Consider the following 23,703-nt stretch of genomic DNA (forward strand, 5'->3'; position numbering starts at 1 on the left):
CTCCTGATGCTCCAGGATGTCTCTCTGTTATCCCTCTAATCAAGCAGCCCTTCATGTCTATGGCTCCCCTCTCTGAACACCAGATTGATGAAAACCAACCCACATTGCATAAATGCTAAATAGCACCTGAGAGATGACAATGAGCCAAAACAAAGACTCAAGTCCCATGGTAGTGTTGTACAGTGTGTCGCGGCGCCATCTAGGATACAAATAAGGTACTGCAGCTGGAGGAAAATATCAGTCCATTATGTTTTTTAAGCTCTATAAGTTACCTGTGGAAGCTATCCATCACACACAAACGCACGCACGCACGCACACACACACACACACACACACACAAGCTGCTTACCATCACATATGTCACACAGCCAGCACGCGGGAACTCACAGACTCACAGACACTCTAAGGCAGAGACACGTGCTGAGCACTCATAAACACAGAGAAGTGCACACTCTCAGACACACACACACACACCTAGTCAACACCACATCAGGTAGATCTTACATAAACATTCTCACTTCAGAGGAAGGCAAACTAAATACTGTAGGCTACCTAAAGGCATAGCCTGACTCAAACTGGAATTAAAGGTTCTCACGGCTGGGATGTTAACACACATAAACTCTCTCACACACACACACACACACACACACACACAGAAAGACAAGCAAAAACACACACACACAGACAGACACACAGTCAGTGCATATCTGGCTTCTTTTGGACAGCCACTTGCTGAACCACAGAATGTTAAATAAACCAGCAGAGGAATTCCACTAAGTCAACACAGCCTGGGGATGAGTGCTCAGTGTGTGTGTGTGTGTGTGTGTGTGTGTGTGTGTGTGTGTGTGTGTGTGTGTGTGTGTGTGTGTGTGTGTGTGTGTGTGTGTGTGTGTGTGTGTGTGTGTGTGTGTGTGTGTGTGTGTGTGTGTGTGTGTGTGTGTGTGTGTGTGTGTGCGTAGAACTGAGAACAGAAATGTGCCTGTAGGGCAGTGAGGTAAACACACACACAAGCTCTGTTAAGATTCTACCTCTCTCACACTTTCTTTCTCTCTCTCTCTTTCTCTCTCTCACACACACACACTCACTCACAAACACACACACACAAACATGACTGCCTCTGTTTAGATCCTACCTGCCCATGGAATGCTCAGAATCCCACGACCATGGCAACAGAACACCCCGCCTGTAAATCTCTGTTTAACACCCTCACACACACACACACACACACACACACACACAAGCACAAATAAGTGATTTTAGAATGGAATGTGTGTCAATGCCCAGTGAAAACTGTTTCACAGCCCAGTGTGCTGAATTCAATATTGAGTGTTTCACTGTACGTATTCACCATGGAGAGGTCATAATAAATAGAAAAACTACCTTTTAAGTCTGAAGTTAGGGCCGATCAAAAGTATACTGAGCAACACTGCCCTAACTTCACCGATGTAGCCTATGCCAGCTAGACTGCTGTGAGATTCAAAGCCTGCAGTGCACACCCTGGGTTCCCAGGACCATGATATATTGATATTTATGCATATTTATTCAGAGACTGAAAAAGCCAACAGTGGTGCTTTGTGCCACAGACAGACTTGATTTGTGCCCGTGATGATTAGCGACACTTACTAATTTTGAGCACTAGATGGCGGTAGATAGCAACGAATGCTGTGGCAAAAAGACAGTGACGTCTATAGCGTCAACAGATTGTCCTGTCTGAGAAAAAGAAACAATACAACACATTCTCACAACTTATTTATAGATGAGTAACTGCATTTATTCGAACAGGAATGGCAATCTATAAATATGAAATTATATTGAAAGCTGTTCGCCTTGTTTTTATGTCGTTTGTGTACAATATATAAAATAAAAACTTTAACCAGTAGCAGGACGTGACGTAGTATTAGACGATGGTAACGTCTTAGATACTTTACTTCCGGGTTGCACATGCGTTTACAGCAGGATGCGTAGTATCTCAGCAAATTAACACAATATTCAAGGGGTTAGAACAAATTACAGTGGTAATATGGGCAAATTAAATGTTGTAGTTTTGAGGTATCTGTCCAGAGATGACTTCCGTGTCCTCACAGCGGTAAGTAAATGTCCTGTTAGCGTTTTTATATTTTAATAACGCCCTCGGGCCGTGGTGGCCAGTAATGGTGTGTACTGTACATCGTGCCCCACTCAAGCAGTTCTATGGCCATCAATCGTTACTTATTAAGGTGTTGTTGGTCGTATTGGTTTGTAACTGTGACTGTTGCTCCCTGCAGGTTGAGATGGGGATGAAAAACCATGAGGTAGTTCCAGTCAGCCTCATATCCTCCATCGCCAGCCTGCGTCACGGAGGCTGCAACAAGATCCTCAGAGAGCTCGTTAAGCACAAAATAGTGGCCTACGAGCGTACTAAGAGTAAGAACACTTCCAATGCTACGTTTAAACAGGTTCACCCTGAAATCAGTTTGCCACATATTTCCATTCCTCAAAACCTGAGTCTGTCACCACAGTATATGCATTATGGAGGAATCTACAGGCCCCACATGAATTGTGTGTGTGTTTTTCCAGTGGTACATGGCTACCGTCTGAACTATGGGGGCTATGACTACCTGGCTTTGAAGACGTTCTGCTCTAGAGAAATACTCCTTTCTGTCGGGAACCAGATGGGAGTTGGGAAAGAGTCAGGTAAGAACTGACCAGAAACACACACACACACTCTGGTAAGAACTAACCATCAACCCTGTCTCTCCAACACACACAGGTAACATACCTCACACACAAACACACAATGAAGGTTACATATGTAACCACGGTTATGTGAGCTATATGGATCTGTGGTTACATACGTAACCTTCGTTATGTTTCACTATATTGGATTACTCACAAAATATTGATATACCCGTACCAGATTTAGTCGATGCTAGAGGGACCTGGCCAGCCAAGTCCCAGCGCGGGACCGAGACGCAGGGGCCATCAATGTGGAAGGGGTTCCCGGCACAGTCCCCAGAAGGGGAGGCGACGCAGAGGGAGGTTCCACATTTACCCGATTAGTACCTAGCAAAGGTGCAAGAGGAAGCCCAGCTGGCCGCAGCACAGATATCAGCGAGGGCACTCCTCTCAGTAGGGCCCAGGACGCAGCCACACATTGTGTTGAATGTGCCACCACAGATCCGAGCACTGGCCTGCCAGCCAGGCGGTATGCTGTTGTAATCGTGTCCACAATCCAGTGAGAGAGCCTCTGCTTTGATAGCCCCGCCCCAGGACTCTCACCATAGCAGGCAAAGAGCTGGTCTGTTGTTCTCACTGACCGTGTCCGCTCCACAAAGGCAGCCAGTTCCCGCACAGGGCACAGCATGCTGGAGGGACCCCCACTCCGGGGGGTCGTAAGCAGACAGGATAAAGAGATGTTCACATGCCTGTCTGACAGAACCTTCGGGAGGAATGAAGAGTTGGGACGGAGATATATATATACTCCTCCCACCGGGGTCCATCCGGTAGCACTCAGAACTTACTGAACGAGTATGAAACTCACCCACCCTCTTCATGGAAGTAATCGCTATCAAGAAAGCCTTCATAGAGAGGTGTTTCAGGGAGGCAGACTCCCAACGGTTCCTACGGAGGCTTTGCCAAAGCTGCCAAGACCACATACAGATCCCAGCTCGTCATTGAGCGGGTCCTAGCTGGACGCAGGCAACGAACCCCCTTCATAAACCTGGAGACTAAGGAATGGCGCTCCACTGGCCTGTCCACATGGCAGGTAGATATAGCAGCCAAATACCCACTCAGTGTAGAGACTGCAGATATTGGAGGACATACTGTGCCCCGCATGGCTCGGGCACAACCTCAATACCAGTACACCAAGAGCAGAACAACTATGCCGCGGTTGTAACCAGCGCCCTTGCGCTCTGCATGGTGTTCATTACACCCTCCTGCAGTCCTAACATGGACCATTGGTGCTGTTCAGTGGCCAAGCCCACAGACTGAGGCGGTGCGGTCTCGAATGCCACAGAGTTCCCTGGTCTCGGGCAGTTGCCAAGGTGTCCCAGACACAGTTGTAGTGTGACGCTAACGAAACACAAGTACGACACCCCCCTCCCATGTGGAAGATCCAGATCAACTGCTTGCAGCGAGTGGAACGCTCAAGAGGAGGGACTGGCCATGTGGCCAGCTGCTCCAGGCTGCAAACAGCCAGTGAGAATACTTCCATGCAAGATATTACACTTACCAGTGAACTTCAGGAAGTTTGTACCTCAAACCATATGGACGCGTGCCGAGAAAATGAGAGAGCACATGTGTCGCGGCCATTGGGTCTATATATAGAGGCGGACCCCAACTATGACATGGGTGTACATGGGAGTAAATCTGTAAATCTACACCTCGGATTGATCCAATTTAGTGAAACAACTCAGGCTTAATGGTAATGTTGTTGGATTTGAGTCTGAGTAGAATAGAGTGTTTGTTCTAGAGGTAAGTGGTTTGTATATTGTGTGGTGTTCATCCTGTAGATATCTACATCGTGGCCAGTCCAGAGGGGGAGCAGTACGCGCTGAAGCTCCACAGGCTGGGGAGGACCTCCTTCAGGAACCTGAAGAACAAGAGAGACTACCACAAACACAGGAAGAACATGTCCTGGCTTTACCTCTCACGCCTCTCGGCCATGAAGGAGTACGCCTACATGAAGGTACTTGGCACCGGCTTGCTTCTTCTGAAAACAAGACTCAGCCCTACTGTGAAGGGTGTACGGTACTAGTGACCATAGATAAGTTATTCAGCTGCTGGTGACATTGTGTCTCTGACAGCTTTATGTCTCTCCTCTCAGGCCCTGTACGAACGAGGGTTTCCTGTCCCTAAGCCCATTGACTATAACAGACACGCTGTGGTTATGGAGCTCATCAATGGATACCCACTGTTAGTAAAATACACACACCCTTTCTGTTTCTCTGCCCAGCTTTCTCTCTCCCATCTGTTTCTCTTTACGTACCTGCTTCGCTCTTTTTCTTTTGACACACCTTTGTCTTTCGATCTTTCTGTCTCGCTTTCATCTCACGTGTGCAATTCTAGCCCTCTGATTGGCTGTTCTGTTTGTGGTCTGACTGATTGACAGCTGTCAGGTGCGTGAGCTGGAAGACCCGTCCTCCATGTACAATGATGTCATGGAGCTGATAGTGAAGCTGGCCAATCATGGCCTGATCCACGGGGACTTCAATGAGTTTAACCTGATGCTGGACGACCACGATCACGTGACCATGATCGACTTCCCCCAAATGGTGTCTACCACACACTTCAATGCAGAGTGGTGAGTCACACGCACACACACACACATACCCTGTCACTGATGAGAACTGCACATGGAGAAAAGCACACCACACACACTCAAATACATAGCTAGAGAAACTTTCCTGTCTTGTCTACAGGTATTTTGACCGGGATGTCAAATGTATACGAGATTTCTTTGCCAAAAGATACAATTATGAGAGTGAGCTGTACCCAACCTTCAAAGACATCAGGTAATTCAGCATGTTTCCTATTATCTCTACCAGTGGGGCATTTGTCATGAGGGGAGGTAGGTGAGGGGAGGTAGGTGAGGGGAGGTAGGTGAGGGGAGGTAGGTGAGGGGAGGTAGGTGAGGGGAGGTAGGTGAGTGGAGGGAGGTGGTGGTGGTGGGCGGGGAGGTAGTGTGGTGGTGGGTGGGGAGGGAGGGAGGTAGTATGGTGAGTGGGTGGGGAGGGAGGTGGTGGGTGGGGAGGGAGGTGGTGGGCGGGGAGGTAGTGTGGTGGTGGGCGGGGAGGTAGTGTGGTGGTGGGCGGGGAGGTAGTGTGGTTGATGGTGGGTGGGTAGGGAGGTAGTGTGGTGGTGGGTGGGTGGGTAGGGAGGGAGGTAGTGTGGTGGGTAGGGAGGGAGGTAGTGTGGTGGTGGGCGGGGAGGTAGTGTGGTGGTGGGGTGGGGGGGGGTAGTGTGGTGGTGGTGGGGGGGTAGTGTGGTGGGGGGGGGGGGTAGTATGGTGGGTGGAGAGGTAGTGTGGTTGATGGTGGGTGGGTAGGTAGGGAGGTAGGTAGTGTGGTTGATGGTGGGTGGGTAGGTAGGGAGGTAGGTAGTGTGGTTGATGGTGGGTAGGGAGGTAGGTAGTGTGGTGGTGGTGGGCGGGGAGGTAGTGTGGTGGGTGGGTAGGGAGGGAGGTAGTGTGGTGGTGGTGGGAGGTAGTGTGGTGGTGGTGGGTGGGGACGGAGGGAGGTAGTGTGGTGGTGGTGGGCGGGGAGGTAGTGTGGTGGGTGGGTAGGGAGGGAGGTAGTGTGGTGGTGGTGGTGGGCGGGGAGGTAGTGTGGTGGTGGTGGGCGGGGAGGTAGTGTGGTGGGTGGGTAGGGAGGGAGGTAGGGAGGGAGGTAGGGTGGTGGTGGGGTGGTGGTGGGCGGGGAGGTAGTGTGGTGGTGGGCGGGGAGGTAGTGTGGTTGGTGGTGGGCGGGGAGGTAGTGGGGTGGGTAGGGAGGTAGTGTGGTGGGTAGGGAGGGAGGGAGGTAGGTAGTGTGGTAGGTGGGTGGGGAGGGAGGTAGGTAGTGTGGTGGTGGGGAGGGAGGGAGGTAGGTAGTGTGGTGGTGGGGAGGGAGGGAGGTAGGTAGTGTGGTGGTGGGGAGGGAGGGAGGTAGGTAGTGTGGTGGTGGGGAGGGAGGTAGGTAGTGTGGTGGTGGGGAGGGAGGTAGGTAGTGTGGTGGTGGGGAGGGAGGGAGGGAGGTAGTGTGGTGGTGGGGAGGGAGGGAGGTAGTGTGGTGGTGGGGAGGGAGGTAGTGTGGTGGGTGGGGAGGGAGGTAGTGTGGTGGGTGGGGAGGTAGTGTGGTGGGTGGGGAGGGAGGTAGTGTGGTGGGTGGGTGGGGAGGTAGTGTGGTGGGTGGGTAGGGAGGGAGGTAGGTAGTGTGGTGGGTGGGTGGGTGGGGAGGGAGGTAGGTAGGTAGTGTGGTGGTGGGGGAGGGAGGTAGGTAGGTAGTGTGGTGGTGGGGAGGGAGGGAGGTAGTGTGGTGGTGGGGAGGGAGGGAGGGTAGTGTGGTGGTGGTGGGGAGGAGGGAGGTAGTGTGGTGGTGGGAGGGAGGGAGGGAGGTAGTGTGGTGGTGGGGAGGGAGGGAGGTAGTGTGGTGGGTGGGGAGGGAGGGAGGTAGTGTGGTGGGTGGGGAGGTAGTGTGGTGGGTGGGGAGGGAGGTAGTGTGGTGGGTGGGGAGGGAGGGAGGGAGGTAGTGTGGTGGGTAGGGAGGGAGGGAGGGAGGTAGTGTGGTGGGTAGGGAGGGAGGGAGGGAGGTAGTGTGGTGGGTAGGGAGGGAGGTAGTGTGGTAGGGAGGGAGGTAGTGTGGTGGGTAGGGAGGGAGGGAGGTAGTGTGGTGGGTAGGGAGGGAGGGAGGTAGTGTGGTGGGGAGGGAGGTAGTGTGGTGGGTGGGTGGGTAGGGAGGTAGTGTGGTGGGTAGGGAGGGAGGTAGTGTGGTGGGTAGGGAGGGAGGTAGTGTGGTGGGGAGGGAGGTAGTGTGGTGGGGAGGGAGGTAGTGTGGTGGGGAGGGAGGGAGGTAGTGTGGTGGGTGGGGAGGGAGGTAGTGTGGTGGTGGATAGGGAGGGAGGTAGTGTGGTGGTGGATAGGGAGGGAGGTAGTGTGGTGGTGGATAGGGAGGGAGGTAGTGTGGTGGTGGTGGATAGGGAGGGAGGTAGTGTGGTGGTGGTAGGGAGGGAGGTAGTGTGGTGGTGGTGGATAGGGAGGGAGGTAGTGTGGTGGATAGGGAGGGAGGTAGTGTGGTGGTGGTGGATAGGGAGGGAGGTAGTGTGGTGGGGAGGGAGGTAGTGTGGTGGTGGTGGATAGGGAGGGAGGTAGTGTGGTGGTGGTGGATAGGGAGGGAGGTAGTGTGGTGGTGGTGGATAGGGAGGGAGGTAGTGTGGTGGTGGTGGATAGGGAGGGAGGTAGTGTGGTGGTGGTGGATAGGGAGGGAGGTAGTGTGGTGGTGGTGGATAGGGAGGGAGGTAGTGTGGTGGTGGTGGATAGGGAGGGAGGTAGTGTGGTGGTGGTGGATAGGGAGGGAGGTAGTGTGGTGGTGGTGGATAGGAGGGAGGTAGTGTGGTGGTGGTGGATAGGGAGGAGGTAGTTGTGGTGGTGGTGGATAGGGAGGGAGGTAGTGTGGTGGTGGTGGATAGGGAGGGAGGTAGTGTGGTGGTGGTGGATAGGGAGGGAGGTAGTGTGTGAATGTGACTCAACCTGTGTTTGTCCTCTAGACGTTCCGTTTCTCTGGACGTTGAGATCTCAGCCAGCGGCTTCACCAAAGACTTTGAGAGAGACGCAGCATTGCTTGATCCTAAAGGACCAGATGGAGAGGAGGACGAGGGAGAGGAGGACGAAGGAGAGGAGGACGAAGGAGAGGAAGAGGAGGATATGGAGAATACAATGGACAAGGAGGAGTATAGGCATGCTATATTGGAACTGGAGGGGCTCAAAGTCAGTGACACAGAGATACACACTGAGACAGGAAACAAGGATGGAGAGAGAGACCCAGGGAGAGGGGGAGGAGAACAGAGAGCGACTGATCCAGAGGCTGTGATGGGTGGTCTTGGTGAAGAGAGGGAAAAGGAGGAAGAGGATGTGTGTCCTGAGCTGGTCGACCTCTCCTCCTCCAACAGAGAATTCAAACCTTTCAGGTACAGATCACACGCACCTCCGCGTCTCTTCACACACGCACCTCCGCGTCTCTTCACACACACACACACGCACCTCCGCGTCTCTTCACACACACACACACACACCTCCGTGTCTCTTCACACACACACACACCTCCGCGTCTCTTCACACACACACACACCTCCGCGTCTCTTCACACACACACACACACCTCCGCGTCTCTTCACACACACACACACCTCCGCGTCTCTTCACACACACACACACCTCCGCGTCTCTTCACACACACACACACACCTCCGCGTCTCTTCACACACACACCTCCGCGTCTCTTCACACACACACCTCCGCGTCTCTTCACACACACACACACACACACCTCCGCGTCTCTTCACACACACACACACCACCGCGTCTCTTCACACACGCACTTCCGCGTCTCTTCACACACGCACCTCCGCGTCTCTTCACACACACACGCACCTCCGCGTCTCTTCACACACACACGCACCTCCGCGTCTCTTCACACACACACGCACCTCCGCGTCTCTTCACACACACACGCACCTCCGCGTCTCTTCACACACGCACCTCCGCGTCTCTTCACACACGCACCTCCGCGTCTCTTCACACACGCACTTCCACGTCTCTTCACACACGCACCTCCGCGTCTCTTCACACACGCACTTCCGCGTCATCTTCACACACGCACCTCCGCGTCTCTTCACACACGCATCTCTTCACACACGCACCTCCGCGTCGCTTCACACACCCACCTCCGTGTCGCTTCACACACACACACACACACCTCCGTGTCTCTTCACACACACACACACACACCTCCGTGTCTCTTCACACACACACACACCTCCGCGTCTCTTCACACACACACACAACACCTCCGCGTCTCTTCACACACACACACACACCTCCGCGTCTCTTCACACACACACACACCTCCGCGTCTCTTCACACACACACACACCTCCGCGTCTCTTCACACACACACACACCTCCGCGTCTCTTCACACACACACACACACCTCCGCGTCTCTCACACACACACACCTCCGCGTCTCTTCACACACACACCTCCGCGTCTCTTCACACACACACCTCCGCGTCTCTTCACACACACACACACACACACCTCCGCGTCTCTTCACACACACACACACCACCGCGTCTCTTCACACACGCACTTCCGCGTCTCTTCACACTCGCACCTCCGCGTCTCTTCACACTCGCACCTCCGCGTCTCTTCACACACGCACCTCCGCGTCTCTTCACACACGCACTTCCGCGTCTCTTCACACACGCACCTCCGCGTCTCTTCACACACACACACCTCCGCGTCTCTTCACACACACACACACACACACACACCTCCGCGTCTCTTCACACACACACACACCACCGCGTCTCTTCACACACGCACTTCCGCGTCTCTTCACACACACACACACACACACCTCCGCGTCTCTTCACACACACACACACACCTCTGCGTCTCTTCACACTCGCACCTCCGCGTCTCTTCACACACGCACCTCCGCGTCTCTTCACACACGCACCTCCGCGTCTCTTCACACACACGCACCTCCGCGTCTCTTCACACACGCATCTCTTCACACATGCACCTCCGCGTCGCTTCACACGCCCACCTCCGTGTCGCTTCACACACACACACACACACACACACACCTCCGTGTCTCTTCACACACACACACACACACCTCCGTGTCTCTTCACACACACACACACACACCTCCGTGTCTCTTCACACACACACACACACCTCCGTGTCTCTTCACACACACACACACACACCTCCGCGTCTCTTCACACACACACACACACCTCCGCGTCTCTTCACAACACACACACACACACCTCTGTCTCTCCACACACACACACACACACCTCTGTGTCTCTTCACACACACACACACACACACACACCTCCGTGTCTCTTCACACACACACACACACCTCCGTGTCTCTTCACACACACACACACCTCCGTCTCTCTTCACACACACACACACACCTCCGTCTCTTCACACACACACACACCTCCGCGTCTCTTCACACACACACACACACCTCCGCGTCTCTTCACACACACACACACACCTCCGCGTCTCTTCACACACGCACCTCCGCGTCTCTTCACACACACACCTCCGTGTCTCTTCACACACACACACACCTCCGTCTCTTCACACACACACACACCTCCGTCTCTTCACACACACACACACCTCCGCGTCTCTTCACACACACACACACACCTCCGCGTCTCTTCACACACACACACACACACCTCTGCGTCTCTTCACACACACACCTCCGCGTCTCTTCACACACGCACCTCCGCGTCTCTTCACACACGCACCTCCGCGTCTCTTCACACACGCACCTCCGCGTCCTTCACACACGCACCTCCGCGTCTCTTCACACACGCACCTCCGCGTCTCTTCACACACGCACCTCCGCGTCTCTTCACACACGCACCTCCGCGTCTCTTCACACACGCACCTCCGCGTCTCTTCACACACGCACTTCCGCGTCATCTTCACACACGCACCTCCGCGTCTCTTCACACACGCACTTCCGCGTCTCTTCACACACGCATCTCTTCACACATGCACCTCCGCGTCACTTCACACGCCCACCTCCGTGTCGCTTCACACACACACACACACACACACACCTCCGTGTCTCTTCACACACACACACACCTCCGTGTCTCTTCACACACACACACACCTCCACGTCTCTTCACATACACACCTCCGTGTCTCTTCACACACACACACACCCTCCGCGTCTCTTCACACACACACACACCTCCGCGTCTCTTCACACACACACACACCTCCGCGTCTCTTCACACACACACACACACCTCCGCGTCTCTTCACACACACACACACCTCCGCGTCTCTTCACACACACACACACCTCCGCGTCTCTTCACACACACACACACCTCCGCGTCTCTTCACACACACACACCTCCGCGTCTCTTCACACACACACACACCTCCGCGTCTCTTCACACACACACACACACCTCTGCGTCTCTTCACACACACACACCTCCGCGTCTCTTCACACACACACACACCTCCGCGTCTCTTTCACACACACACACACCTCCGCGTCTCTTCACACACACACACACTCCGCGTCTCTTCACACACACACACACACTCCGCGTCTCTTAACACACACACACACACCTCCGCGTCTCTTCACACACACACACCTCCGCGTCTCTTCACACACACACACACCTCCGCGTCTCTTCACACACACAACACACCTCCGCGTCTCTTCACACACACACACACCTCCGCGTCTCTTCACACACACACACACCTCCGCGTCTCTTCACACACACACACACCTCCGCGTCTCTTCACACACACACACACCTCCGCGTCTCTTCACACACACACACACACCTCCGCGTCTCTTCACACACACACACACCTCCGCGTCTCTTCACACACACACACACCTCCGCGTCTCTTCACACACACACACACACCTCCGCGTCTCTTCACACACACACACACCTCCGCGTCTCTTCACACACACACACACCTCCGCGTCTCTTCACACACACACACACCTCCGAGTCTCTTCACACACACACACACCTCGCGTCTCTTCACACACACACACACCTCCGCGTCTCTTCACACACACACACACACCTCCGCGTCTCTTCACACACACACACACCTCCGCGTCTCTTCACAACACACACACACCTCCGCGTCTCTTCACACACACACACCTCCGCGTCTCTTCACACACACACACCTCCGCGTCTCTTCACACACACACACACCTCCGCGTCTCTTCACACACACACACACACCTCCGCGTCTCTTCACACACACACACACACCTCCGCGTCTCTTCACACACACACACACACCTCCGCGTCTCTTCACACACACACACCTCCGCGTCTCTTCACACACACACACCTCCGCGTCTCTTCACACACACACACACCTCCGTGTCTCTTCACACACACACACACACCTCCGTGTCTCTTCACACACACACACACACACCTCCGTGTCTCTTCACACACACACACACCACACCTCCGTGTCTCTTCACACACACACACACACCTCCGTGTCTCTTCACACACACACACACACCTCCGCGTCTCTTCACACACACACACACCTCCGCGTCTCTTCACACACACACACACACCTCCGCGTCTCTTCACACACACACACACCTCCGCGTCTCTTCACACACACACACACCTCCGCGTCTCTTCACACACACACACACACCTCCGCGTCTCTTCACACACACACACACACCTCCGCGTCTCTTCACACACACACACACCTCCGCGTCTCTTCACACACACACACACACCTCCGCGTCTCTTCACACACACACACCACACCTCCGCGTCTCTTCACACACACACACACCTCCGCGTCTCTTCACACACACACACACACACCTCCGCGTCTCTTCACACAACACACACACCTCCGCGTCTCTTCACACACACACGCACCTCCGCGTCTCTTCCACACACACGCACCTCCGCGTCTCTTCACACACACACGCACCTCCGCGTCTCTTCACACACACACGCACCTCCGCGTCTCTTCACACACACACGCACCTCCGCGTCTCTTCACACACACACGCACCTCCGCGTCCTCTTCACACACACACGCACCTCCGCGTCTCTTCACACACACACGCACCTCCGCGTCTCTTCACACACACACGCACCTCCGCGTCTCTTCACACACACACGCACCTCCGCGTCTCTTCACACACGCACCTCCGCGTCTCTTCACACACGCACCTCCGCGTCTCTTCACACACGCACCTCCGCGTCTCTTCACACACGCACCTCCGCGTCTCTTCACACACGCACCTCCGCGTCTCTTCACACACGCACCTCCGCGTCTCTCACACACGCACCTCCGCGTCTCTTCACACACGCAACTTCCGGTCTCTTCACACACGCACCTCCGCGTCTCTTCACACACGCACTTCCGCGTCTCTTCACACACACACACACACACACCTCCGCGTCTCTTCACACACACACACACCACCGCGTCTCTTCACACTCGCACCTCCGCGTCTCTTCACACACGCACCTCCGCGTCTCTTCACACACGCACCTCCGCGTCTCTTCACACAACACCTCCGCGTCTCTTCACACACACACACCTCCGGTCTCTTCACACACACACACACACACACACACCTCCGTGTCTCTTCACACACACACACACACCTCCGTGTCTCTTCACACACACACACACACACCTCCGTGTCTCTTCACACACACACCACACACACCTCGTGTCTCTTCACACACACACACACACCTCCGTGTCTCTTCACACACACACACACACACACCTCCGTGTCTCTTCACACACACACACACCTCCGTGTCTCTTCACACACACACACACCTCCGTGTCTCTTCACACACACACACACCTCCGTCTCTTCACACACACACACACCTCCGTCTCTTCACACACACACACACCTCCGTCTCTTCACACACACACACACACACCTCCGCGTCTCTTCACACACACACACACACACCTCCGCGTCTCTTCACACACACACACACACACCTCCGCGTCTCTTCACACACACACACACACACCTCCGCGTCTCTTCACACACACACACACACACACACACACACACCTCCGTGTCTCTTCACACACACACACACACACACACACACACACACACACACACCTCCGTGTCTCTTCACACACACACACACACCTCCGTGTCTCTTCACACACACACACACACACACCTCCGTGTCTCTTCACACACACACACACCTCCGTGTCTCTTCACACACACACACACCTCCGTGTCTCTTCACACACACACACACCTCCGTGTCTCTTCACACACACACACACCTCCGTCTCTTCACACACACACACACCTCCGTCTCTTCACACACACACACACCTCCGCGTCTCTTCACACACACACACACACACACCTCCGCGTCTCTTCACACACACACACACACACACCTCCGCGTCTCTTCACACACACACACACACCTCCGCGTCTCTTCACACACACCTCCGCGTCTCTTCACACACACACACACACCTCCGCGTCTCTTCACACACACACACCTCCGCGTCTCTTCACACACACACACGCACCTCCGCGTCTCTTCACACACACACACCTCCGCGTCTCTTCACACACACACACGCACCTCCGCGTCTCTTCACACACACACACGCACCTCCGCGTCTCTTCACACACACACACGCACCTCCGCGTCTCTTCACACACGCACCTCCGCGTCTCTTCACACACGCACCTCCGCGTCTCTTCACACACGCACCTCCGCGTCTCTTCACACACGCACCTCCGCGTCTCTTCACACACGCGCCTCTTCACACACGCACCTCCGCGTCTCTTCACACACGCGCCTCTTCACACACGCACCTCCGCGCCTCTTCACACACGCGCCTCTTCACACACGCACCTCCGCGCCTCTTCACACACGCACCTCCGCGCCTCTTCACACACGCACCTCCGCGCCTCTTCACACACGCACCTCCGCGCCTCTTCACACACGCACCTCCGCGCCTCTTCACACACGCACCTCCGCGCCTCTTCACACACGCACCTCCGCGCCTCTTCACACACGCACCTCCGCGCCTCTTCACACACGCACCTCCGCGCCTCTTCACACACGCACCTCCGCGCCTCTTCACACACGCACCTCCGCGTCTCTTCACACACGCACTTCCGCGTCTCTTCACACACACGCACCTCCGTGTCTCTTCACACCTCCGTGTCTCTTCACACACACACCTCCGTGTCTCTTCACACACACACCTCCGTGTCTCTTTAAATCTCCTGTAGAGTGTTAATGTACAGTTGAAGTCGGAAGTTTACATACACTTAGTCATTAAAACTCGTTGAAAAACAACTCCACAAATTTCTTGTTAACAAACTATAGTTTTGGCAAGTCGGTGAGGACATCTACTTTGTGCATGACACAAGTCATTTTCCAACAATTGTTTACAGACAGATTATTTCACTATCACAGTGGGTCAGAAGTTTACATACACTAAGTTGACTTGCCTTTAAACAGCTTGGAAAATTCCTGAAAATTATGTCATGGCTTAAGAAGCTTCTGATAGGCTAATTGACATAATTTGAGTCCATTGGAGATGTACCTGTGGATGTATTACAAGGCCTACCTTCAAACTCAGTGCCTCTTTGCTTGACATTATGAGAAAATCAAAATAAATCAGCCAAGATCTCAGAACAAAATTGTAGACCTCCACAAGTCTGGTTCATCCCTGGGAGCAATTTCCAAACGCCTGAAGGTACCATGTTCATCTGTACAAACAAGAGTATGCAAGTATAAACACCATGGGACCACCAGCCATCATACCGCTCAGGAAGGAGATGCGTTCTGTCTCCTAGAGATAAATGTATTTTGGTGCGAAAAGTGCACATCAATCCCAGAACAACAGCAAAGGACCTTGTGAAGATGCTGGAGGAAACCGGTACAAAAGTATCTATATCCACAGTAAAACGAGTCCTATATCGACATAACCTGAAAGGCCGCTCAGCGAGGAAGAAGCCACTGCTCCAAAACCGCCATAAAAAAGCCAGACTGCGGTTTGCAACTGCACATGGGGACAAAGATTGTAAAAAACTCCCTAGAAAGGCCAAAACCTAGGAAGAAACCTAGAGAGGAACCAGGCTATGAGGGGTGGCCAGTCCTCTTCTGGCTGTGCCGGGTGGAGATTATAACAGAACATGGCCAAGATGTTCATAAATGACCAGCATGGTCTAATAATAATAATCACAGTAGTTGTCGAGGGTGCAGCAAGTAAATGTCAGTTGGCTTTTCATAGCCGATCATTAAGAGTATCTCTACCGCTCCTGCTGTCTCTAGAGAGTTGAAAACAGCAGGTCTGGGACAGGTAGCACATCCGGTGAACAGGTCGGGGTTCCATAGCTGCAGGCAGAACAGTTGAAACTGGAGCAGCAGCACGGCCAGGTGGGCTGGGGACAGCAAGGAGTCATCATGCCAGGTAGTCCTGAGGCATGGTCCTAGGGCTCAGGTCCTCCGAGAAAGAGAGAATTAGAGAGAGCATACTTAAATTCACACAGGACACCAGATAAGACAGGAGAAGTACTCCAGATATAACAGACTGACCCTAGCCCCCCGACACATTAACTACTGCAGCATAAATACTAGAGGCTGAGACAGGAGGGGTCAGGAGACACTGTGGCCCCATTCGATGATACCCCCATACAGGGCCAAACAGGCAGGATATAACCCCACCCACTTTGCCAAAGCACAATCCCCACACCACTAGAGGGATATCTTCAACCACCAACTTACCATCCGGAGACAAGGCCGAGAATAGCCCACTAAGATCTCCGCCACGGAACAACCCATGGGGGGGTGCCAACCAAGACAGGAAGATCACGTCTGTGACTCAACCCTCCTAGGGACGGCATGGAAGAGCACCAGTAAGCCAGTGACTCAGCCCCTGTAATTGGGTTAGAGGCAGAGAATCCCAGTGGAGAGAGGGGAACCGGCCAGGAAGAGACAGCAAGGGCGGTTCGTTGCTGTTCACCTTCACACTCCTGGGCCAGACTACACTCAATCATATGAATCATATGACCTACTGAAGAGATGAGTCTTCAGTAAAGACTTCCTCTGGTCTCATGAAACAAAAATAGAACCGTTTGGCCATAATGATCATCGTTATGTTTAAAGGAAAAGGGGGAGGCTTGCAAGCAGAACACCACCATCCCAACCGTGATGCACAGGGGTGGCAGCATCATGTTGTGGGGGTTCTTTGCTGCAGGAGGGACTGGTGCACTTCACCAAATAGATGGCATCATGAGGGAAGAAAATGATGTGGATATATTCAAGCAACATCTCAAGACATCAGTCATGAAGTTAAAGCTTGGACGCAAATGGGTCTTCCAAATGGACAATGACCCCAAGCATACTTCCAAAGTTGTGGCAAAATGGCTTCAGGACAACAAATTCAAGGTATTGGAGTGTCCATCACAAAGCCCTGACTTCAATCCGATAGAAAATTTGTGGGCAGAACTGAAAAAGCGTGTGTGAGCAAGGAGGCCTACAAACCTGACTCAGTTACACCAGCTCTGTCAGGAGGAATGGGCCAAAATTCACCCAACTTATTGTGGGAAGCTTGTGGAAGGCTACCTGAAACGTTTGACCCAAGTAAAACAATTTAAAGGCAATGCTACCAAATACTAATTGAGTGTATGTCAACTTCTGACCCACTGGGAATGTGATGAAAGAAATAAAAGCTGAAATAAATCATTCTCTCTACTATTATTCTGACATTTCACATTCTTTAAATAAAGTGGTGATCCTAACTGACCTAAAACAGGACATTTTTACTAGGATTAAATGTCAGGAATTGTGAAACTGAGTTTAAATGTATTTGGATAAGGTGTATGTAAACTTCCGACTTCAACTATGTCAATGTGTCATTCTCCACCACTTGAGCCACATCTGACATATCTATCTGTTTCCTTTGCTTGGTGATCATGTTAAAGTCCAGTGATCTCTCCTCCACAGAGACTCAGACAGCCTGCTTCATGTGGTTGAGCACAGCAGGAGGAGGACGGACAGTGAGGCTACCGCCGGCAGTGTAGGCAGCTGCTCTACTATACCACTGGTCAGTACACACACTCTCTTACATGATTAAACACGCATACACTGATATGGTCACTCACACGCAATCCTTCCACTAATGTATGTATTGTTGTTGTTGTAGGAGGTGGTTCGTGCAAAGGTGCGGAGACAGCTTAGTAAGCAGCAGAAAGCAGCTCAGAGGAGACGACTGATAAAGGGAGAATCTAACCTGGTCACTGCAGAGAGGAGAGAGAATCAGAGTAACATCAAATCTAGTCTGGAGACTGATGGCTTCTGGGGCTGAGAGGGACATACGTAATGGAGTGCGAGTCAAGTGTGTGTGAGTACCTGGTCACGAGGACAACAGAACATGATGAGAACATGAACCACATTGGCGATGAGAGGAAAGGGGCCCTGTTGGAAGAAGGCCTCTCTCCCAGCGACGAGCCCCCAGCGTTGGGTCATGTTTTGTATCTACTGCAGTGTGAATACTTTCAATAAAGATAACTTTAATATGATGACAATGAGTCCAGATGTGTTCACAGTGTACGAAACATTAGGAACACCTAACTAATAATGAGTTGCACCCCTTTTTGCCCTCAGAACAGCCTCAATTTGTTGGGGCATGAAAGCGTTCCATAGTGATACTGGCCGATGTTGACTCCAATGCTTCCCACAGTTGTCAAGTTGGCTGGATGTCCTTTGGGTGGTGGACCGTTCTTGATACACACTGGAAACTGTTGAGCATGAAAACCCATCAGCGTTGCAGTTCTTGACACACTCAAACCATGCGCCCGGCACCTACTACTATACCCTGTTCAACGGCACTTTATATATTTACCCTCTGAATGGCACACATACACAGTCCATGTCTCAGTTGTCTCAAAGCTTAAAAATAATTCTTTAACCTGTCTCCTCCCCTTCATCTGCACTGATTTGAAGTAGATTTAACAAGTGACATTAATAAGGGATCATAGCTTTCACCTGTATTCACCTGGTCAGTCTATGTTGAATCGGTGGACATATTGCTTAAATCCTCCAGATCGCTGGTCCTGTTATTAGTATTAGCCTATACACTGACTATACCAAACATTAGGAACACCTTCCTAAAATTGAAACAGTGGCCATATTGCTTCTATCCTCCAAACAAATATTGATTTGTAGACACAAATGGCTGGTAAAAGTAATGGATTGCCTAGAGACTGCTTTTCCAAGTGCTCAAGGTGCTTTACCTTGTGAAGAGAGTACTTGTGTCATTCACTGCAGAAGTCTTCAGAATGGTGTGTCAATGGTTGTCTTCTAGCGGTTCTCTCTGGCTGTTGAATGCAGTTGTGTGTGGGGGGGGTCTGATTACTTGTGCTAAACTCTACTCGAATGCTCACACATTCACCCCATAGACCGTAGGGCCAGACTCATGTGAACAGAACATACACACTTGAAGACACACATCCACCCTCTTAAGATCCAATGAGCTCTACAAGGCCAGGCAACACAAATACACACAAATGCACACACAACCTGAAAATGGTCTTGGGGACTGAGAATCCACTCTGTGATAGTGACTTCATGAGTCTGTAAGAGACCAATGTAGTGGCTGAGCAATCGGAATACACTGTCTGAATGGCGCTCAGGCCCTGGATGTACAAGAGTCTGAAGCATGGCTCCATCCTACCTGCCCACACACACACACACGATTCCTCTGAGGATGCGGGTCAGTTGGTGTTTGGCTGGGGGGTTATGGATTTGGATGGGGTTTATTAATATTGGTTGGTCTAATGGCACATTTTACTATAAGAAGCCAGAGCACATTTGATGGACACAAAGACCCAGTCAGAGATGTGGGACTGTTCTGTCCATTAGGATCCCTGCTGCCAACGGCCCTGGTACGTTCAGGGTGTGACCCAGACCATGTATGGCTGTGAGAAGTAGAGGGGCTACACAGTGACTCCCTATAGAGCCCTATATTCTCTGTCTGACCACTGGGATTAGGCAGCTGCCGAGGAGAGGGGAGGGGGGCTGCATACCAACATCAGGCCTCAGTGTGAGGGGGGGCTAATTAGCAGGGCTCGTGACAAAGGTGGAGCACTTCAGAGGAGAACCTCTGGGAAGGGCTTCACATGAGAGGGAGAGAGGGGAGGAGGAGAGAGAAAAGCGTTGTTCTTGGGAAGTGCAGTCTTTATCCTATTTCATTTCAAAATTCTTGAGTGGAGTTGTGTCTCGAGTTTCCCTCTGCTTGCTGCTTTGTCCATGGAGCGTGGTTTGAACTAGCTTTAGCATGTGTGTGTTTTAGCCAGACTAAGTGTGTGTGAGAGAGAGTCAGTCCTGTGTGTGAACTGGACTGAGTGTGCCGGAAGACTGAGGTTGAATAGGATGAGCTATGTTTGGGATTCTCCATACGATATCATGATATCACACCTTCTGTCCCCAAGTGACTTCGGTACCAGCCTCAAGGACTGTGAGTAACTATTCAGACACACACATCATTCTCAGACGTCTGGGCTTGAGCATGTAACTGATGTCACCTGTAGTTGAGTCAGTGTGATGGTCACACTCAGACCATGCTTTCGGTGTTGCATAAGGCTGTTTAATACAGGAATTTCTATACATTTTATATAGGCAATCATTGCATTTAGTCACTCAAGCAGACAGGGCCAGAGAAATCTCAATTGAATTGCTTTTTATCACTGGAATAATGTAAGTTTGGGAAAGCATAGTTGAAAAGGCTGATTGGGTAGATGCTTGTTAACTCAGACAGAACGGTCATCTCTGCATTGATTAAGAGAGCTAGATCTACAGTCCATTCCAACAGTATCCACTTCATACCCTTATTAAGTCAGATAGAGGTTCTGTAGAGTAGCATTGTGGTGCTGAGTCTAGCTGACTTCCTATTGTATTGTTCTGGGCTCTCGATTTCTGTCATTATTGAAACTCTAAATCACCCTGACCTCTTATCACCTGAACCCAGTTGTATAAAGTACTTAGGTAGTACTTTGTCTTTTTTACTTAAGTAGTTTTTGGGGTATCTGTACTTTCCTATTTCTATTTTTGACAACATCTCTGGGCATCCATACTGCCTCTGATCTGGCGGACTTATTAAACACAAATGCTTCATTTTTAAATGATGTTTGCGTGATGTAGTGTGCCCCAAGCTATCCGTAAAAAGAAATTGTGCTGTCTGGTTTGCATAATACACTGTAAGCACTTTGAAATTATTTATACTTTTACTTTTGATACTTCAGTATATTTTTGCAATTACATTTACTTTTGATACTTAAGTATATTTAAAACCAAATATTTTTGACTTTTACTCAAGTAATATTTTACTGGGTGACTTTTACTTGAGTCATTTTCTATTAAGGTATCAAATTGCGTACTTTTTCCACCACTGCCTGAACCCCAGACTGACTCGTTATCCCTCTTCACACCTCATTGTGTTTTTACCACAGCCACAGGACATCTCTGAAACGCCCTGTCATCCTGACAGGTGGCTTGTTCTAAAGCCCGGAACAATCTTTTAGATTTCTTTTGATGTGACAATCATCAGGTCTATATGTGGACTTTGATTATTTCCACATACTTACTCATGCTCTAAATGGTCATTACCCATAAGTGTATACAAAATTAGCACAAATGCCACCAAAAAGTTGTGTGTGTGTTCTCAGGGAAAATTGTGGCCATGTTGCATCACTTCTGAGGGCAGAAACAGCTGAAGGGGTCCGACAACCAAGCAGAGGACTCGGTGAAGGGCTCTGTCAGCCAATGAAAGGACTCGGTGAAGGGCTCTGTCAGCCAATCAGAGGAATCAGTGAAGGGCTTTGTCAGCCAATCAGAGGAATCAGTGAAGGGATTTGTCAGCCAATCAGAGGGCTTGTTGCTGTATGAGTCTGCCCCCTCCCCAGGACCCTCTTACATCTGCTACGTCACTCTGCCTGGAGGAAGCTGCTTTGGAAACTATTTGGTAACTGCCATAATAACCATCATGATCACAGTTACCTAACCCACCTCAACCATTACCATTCATCTAACATGATCTAGTTCCACATTTTGGGCAGGGTTAGGAGTGGAACGAATTGCAAAAATCACTGAAGCTGGAGTCTTATCTCCCTCTCTAACTTTTAAGCATCAGTCGTCAGAGTAGCTTACCGATCACTGTACCTGTACAGAGCCAATCTGTAAATAGCACACCCAAATACCTCATCCCCATATTATTACTTACCCTCTTACTTTTTTGCACCCCAGTATCTCTACTTGCACATCATCATCTGCACATCACTCCAGTGTTAATGCTAAATTGTAATTATTTCACCTCTATGACCTCTATCTCCCTACTCTTCTACATTTTCACACACTGTACATAGATTTTTTTCTATTGTGTTATTGACTGCATGTTTGTTTATGTGTAACTCTGTTGTTGTTTTTGTCGCACTGTTTTGTTTTATCTTGGCCAGGTTGCAGTTGTAAATGAGAACTTGTTCTCAACTGGCCTACCTGGTTGAATAAAGGTGAAATAAAAAATGGAAACAGGATGCACCTGAGGTCAATTTTGAGTAAAGGGTCTGAATACTTATGTAAATGTATTTCTGGTTTTTATTTTTAATAAATTAGCACACATTTCTACAAATCTGTTTTCACTTTGGCATTATGGGGTATTGTGTGTAGATTGATTAGGACAAAATGTAATTTACAACATTTTAGAATAAGGCTGTAACGTGACAAAATGTGGAAAAAGTAAATGAATCTGAATATTTTCCAAATCCACTGTATAATAATGATAGGAATAGATTGTAATTGAAGTACTTTTCTCACACCCAATGTGTTAAAAAACAACAACAGAGAATAAGAGCACAATATCACACATTCACACTGTGTAAGGACAGGAGCCTTAATGACGTACTAACACGTATTGCGGAGCTGGGTCACCAGGAGAGGTTTGAGAAGTGGCTGTTTGAGGTGAACAGATGGAATCATTCTCCTCACCAAGCCTACCCACCACTCTGACCCCACCTTCATCACTACTATAGCTCTCCTCACGGCACTAGCTCACATGGCCATGTCTACCCACCACTCTGACCCCACCTTCATCACTACTATAGCCGTCCTCGTCTACCAGGTAACACACCCTCACATTTATTTCTACATTTTCACACGGAATGAATACAGCGCACAGCAAAGCCACTGGCTGTGGGCCACCCTATATTTATTTCTCGCTCGCTCTCTCTTTCTCTCTCTTCTCCCCATCTGTCTGTCTTTCTCTCCCTCCTGTTTTTTTTTCTCTCTCTCTCTCTCTCTCTCTCTCTGTCTCTCTCTCTCTGTCTCTCACTCACCCACTCCCCCCCAGGTGTCCTATGTCAGTG

At 51.2% G+C, this 23,703-nt stretch overlaps 1 protein-coding gene across 1 annotated transcript; it reads left to right on the forward strand.

Annotated features, from left to right (window-relative positions):
* The first annotated feature begins 1,881 nt into the window (after positions 1–1,881).
* Positions 1,882–18,867, forward strand: riok2 (RIO kinase 2 (yeast)). Its single transcript, XM_020490161.2, has 10 exons — positions 1,882–2,086; positions 2,265–2,403; positions 2,557–2,673; positions 4,494–4,669; positions 4,808–4,896; positions 5,093–5,284; positions 5,403–5,495; positions 8,224–8,643; positions 18,293–18,392; positions 18,492–18,867. Exons 1-10 carry the CDS (start codon positions 2,021–2,023, stop codon positions 18,651–18,653), a joined length of 1,554 nt encoding a protein of 517 aa, XP_020345750.2. The 5' UTR covers positions 1,882–2,020; the 3' UTR covers positions 18,654–18,867.
* The last annotated feature ends 4,836 nt before the right edge of the window (positions 18,868–23,703 follow it).

The sequence above is a fragment of the Oncorhynchus kisutch genome, linkage group LG8, assembly GCF_002021735.2.
Source record: "Oncorhynchus kisutch isolate 150728-3 linkage group LG8, Okis_V2, whole genome shotgun sequence".
Taxonomy (NCBI): Eukaryota; Metazoa; Chordata; class Actinopteri; order Salmoniformes; family Salmonidae; genus Oncorhynchus; species Oncorhynchus kisutch.

What these genes read in the sequence shown, in the direction of transcription:
- riok2 (XM_020490161.2), top strand. Translation starts at nt 2,021, where the DNA reads ATGGGCAAATTAAATGTTGTAGTTTTGAGGTATCTGTCCAGAGATGAC. An exon ending in AGGAGTACGCCTACATGAAG is followed by an intron (nt 4,670 to 4,807) that starts GTACTTGGCACC and finishes CTCTCCTCTCAG; the next exon opens with GCCCTGTACGAACGAGGGTT. An exon ending in ACACACTTCAATGCAGAGTG is followed by an intron (nt 5,285 to 5,402) that starts GTGAGTCACACG and finishes TCTTGTCTACAG; the next exon opens with GTATTTTGACCGGGATGTCA.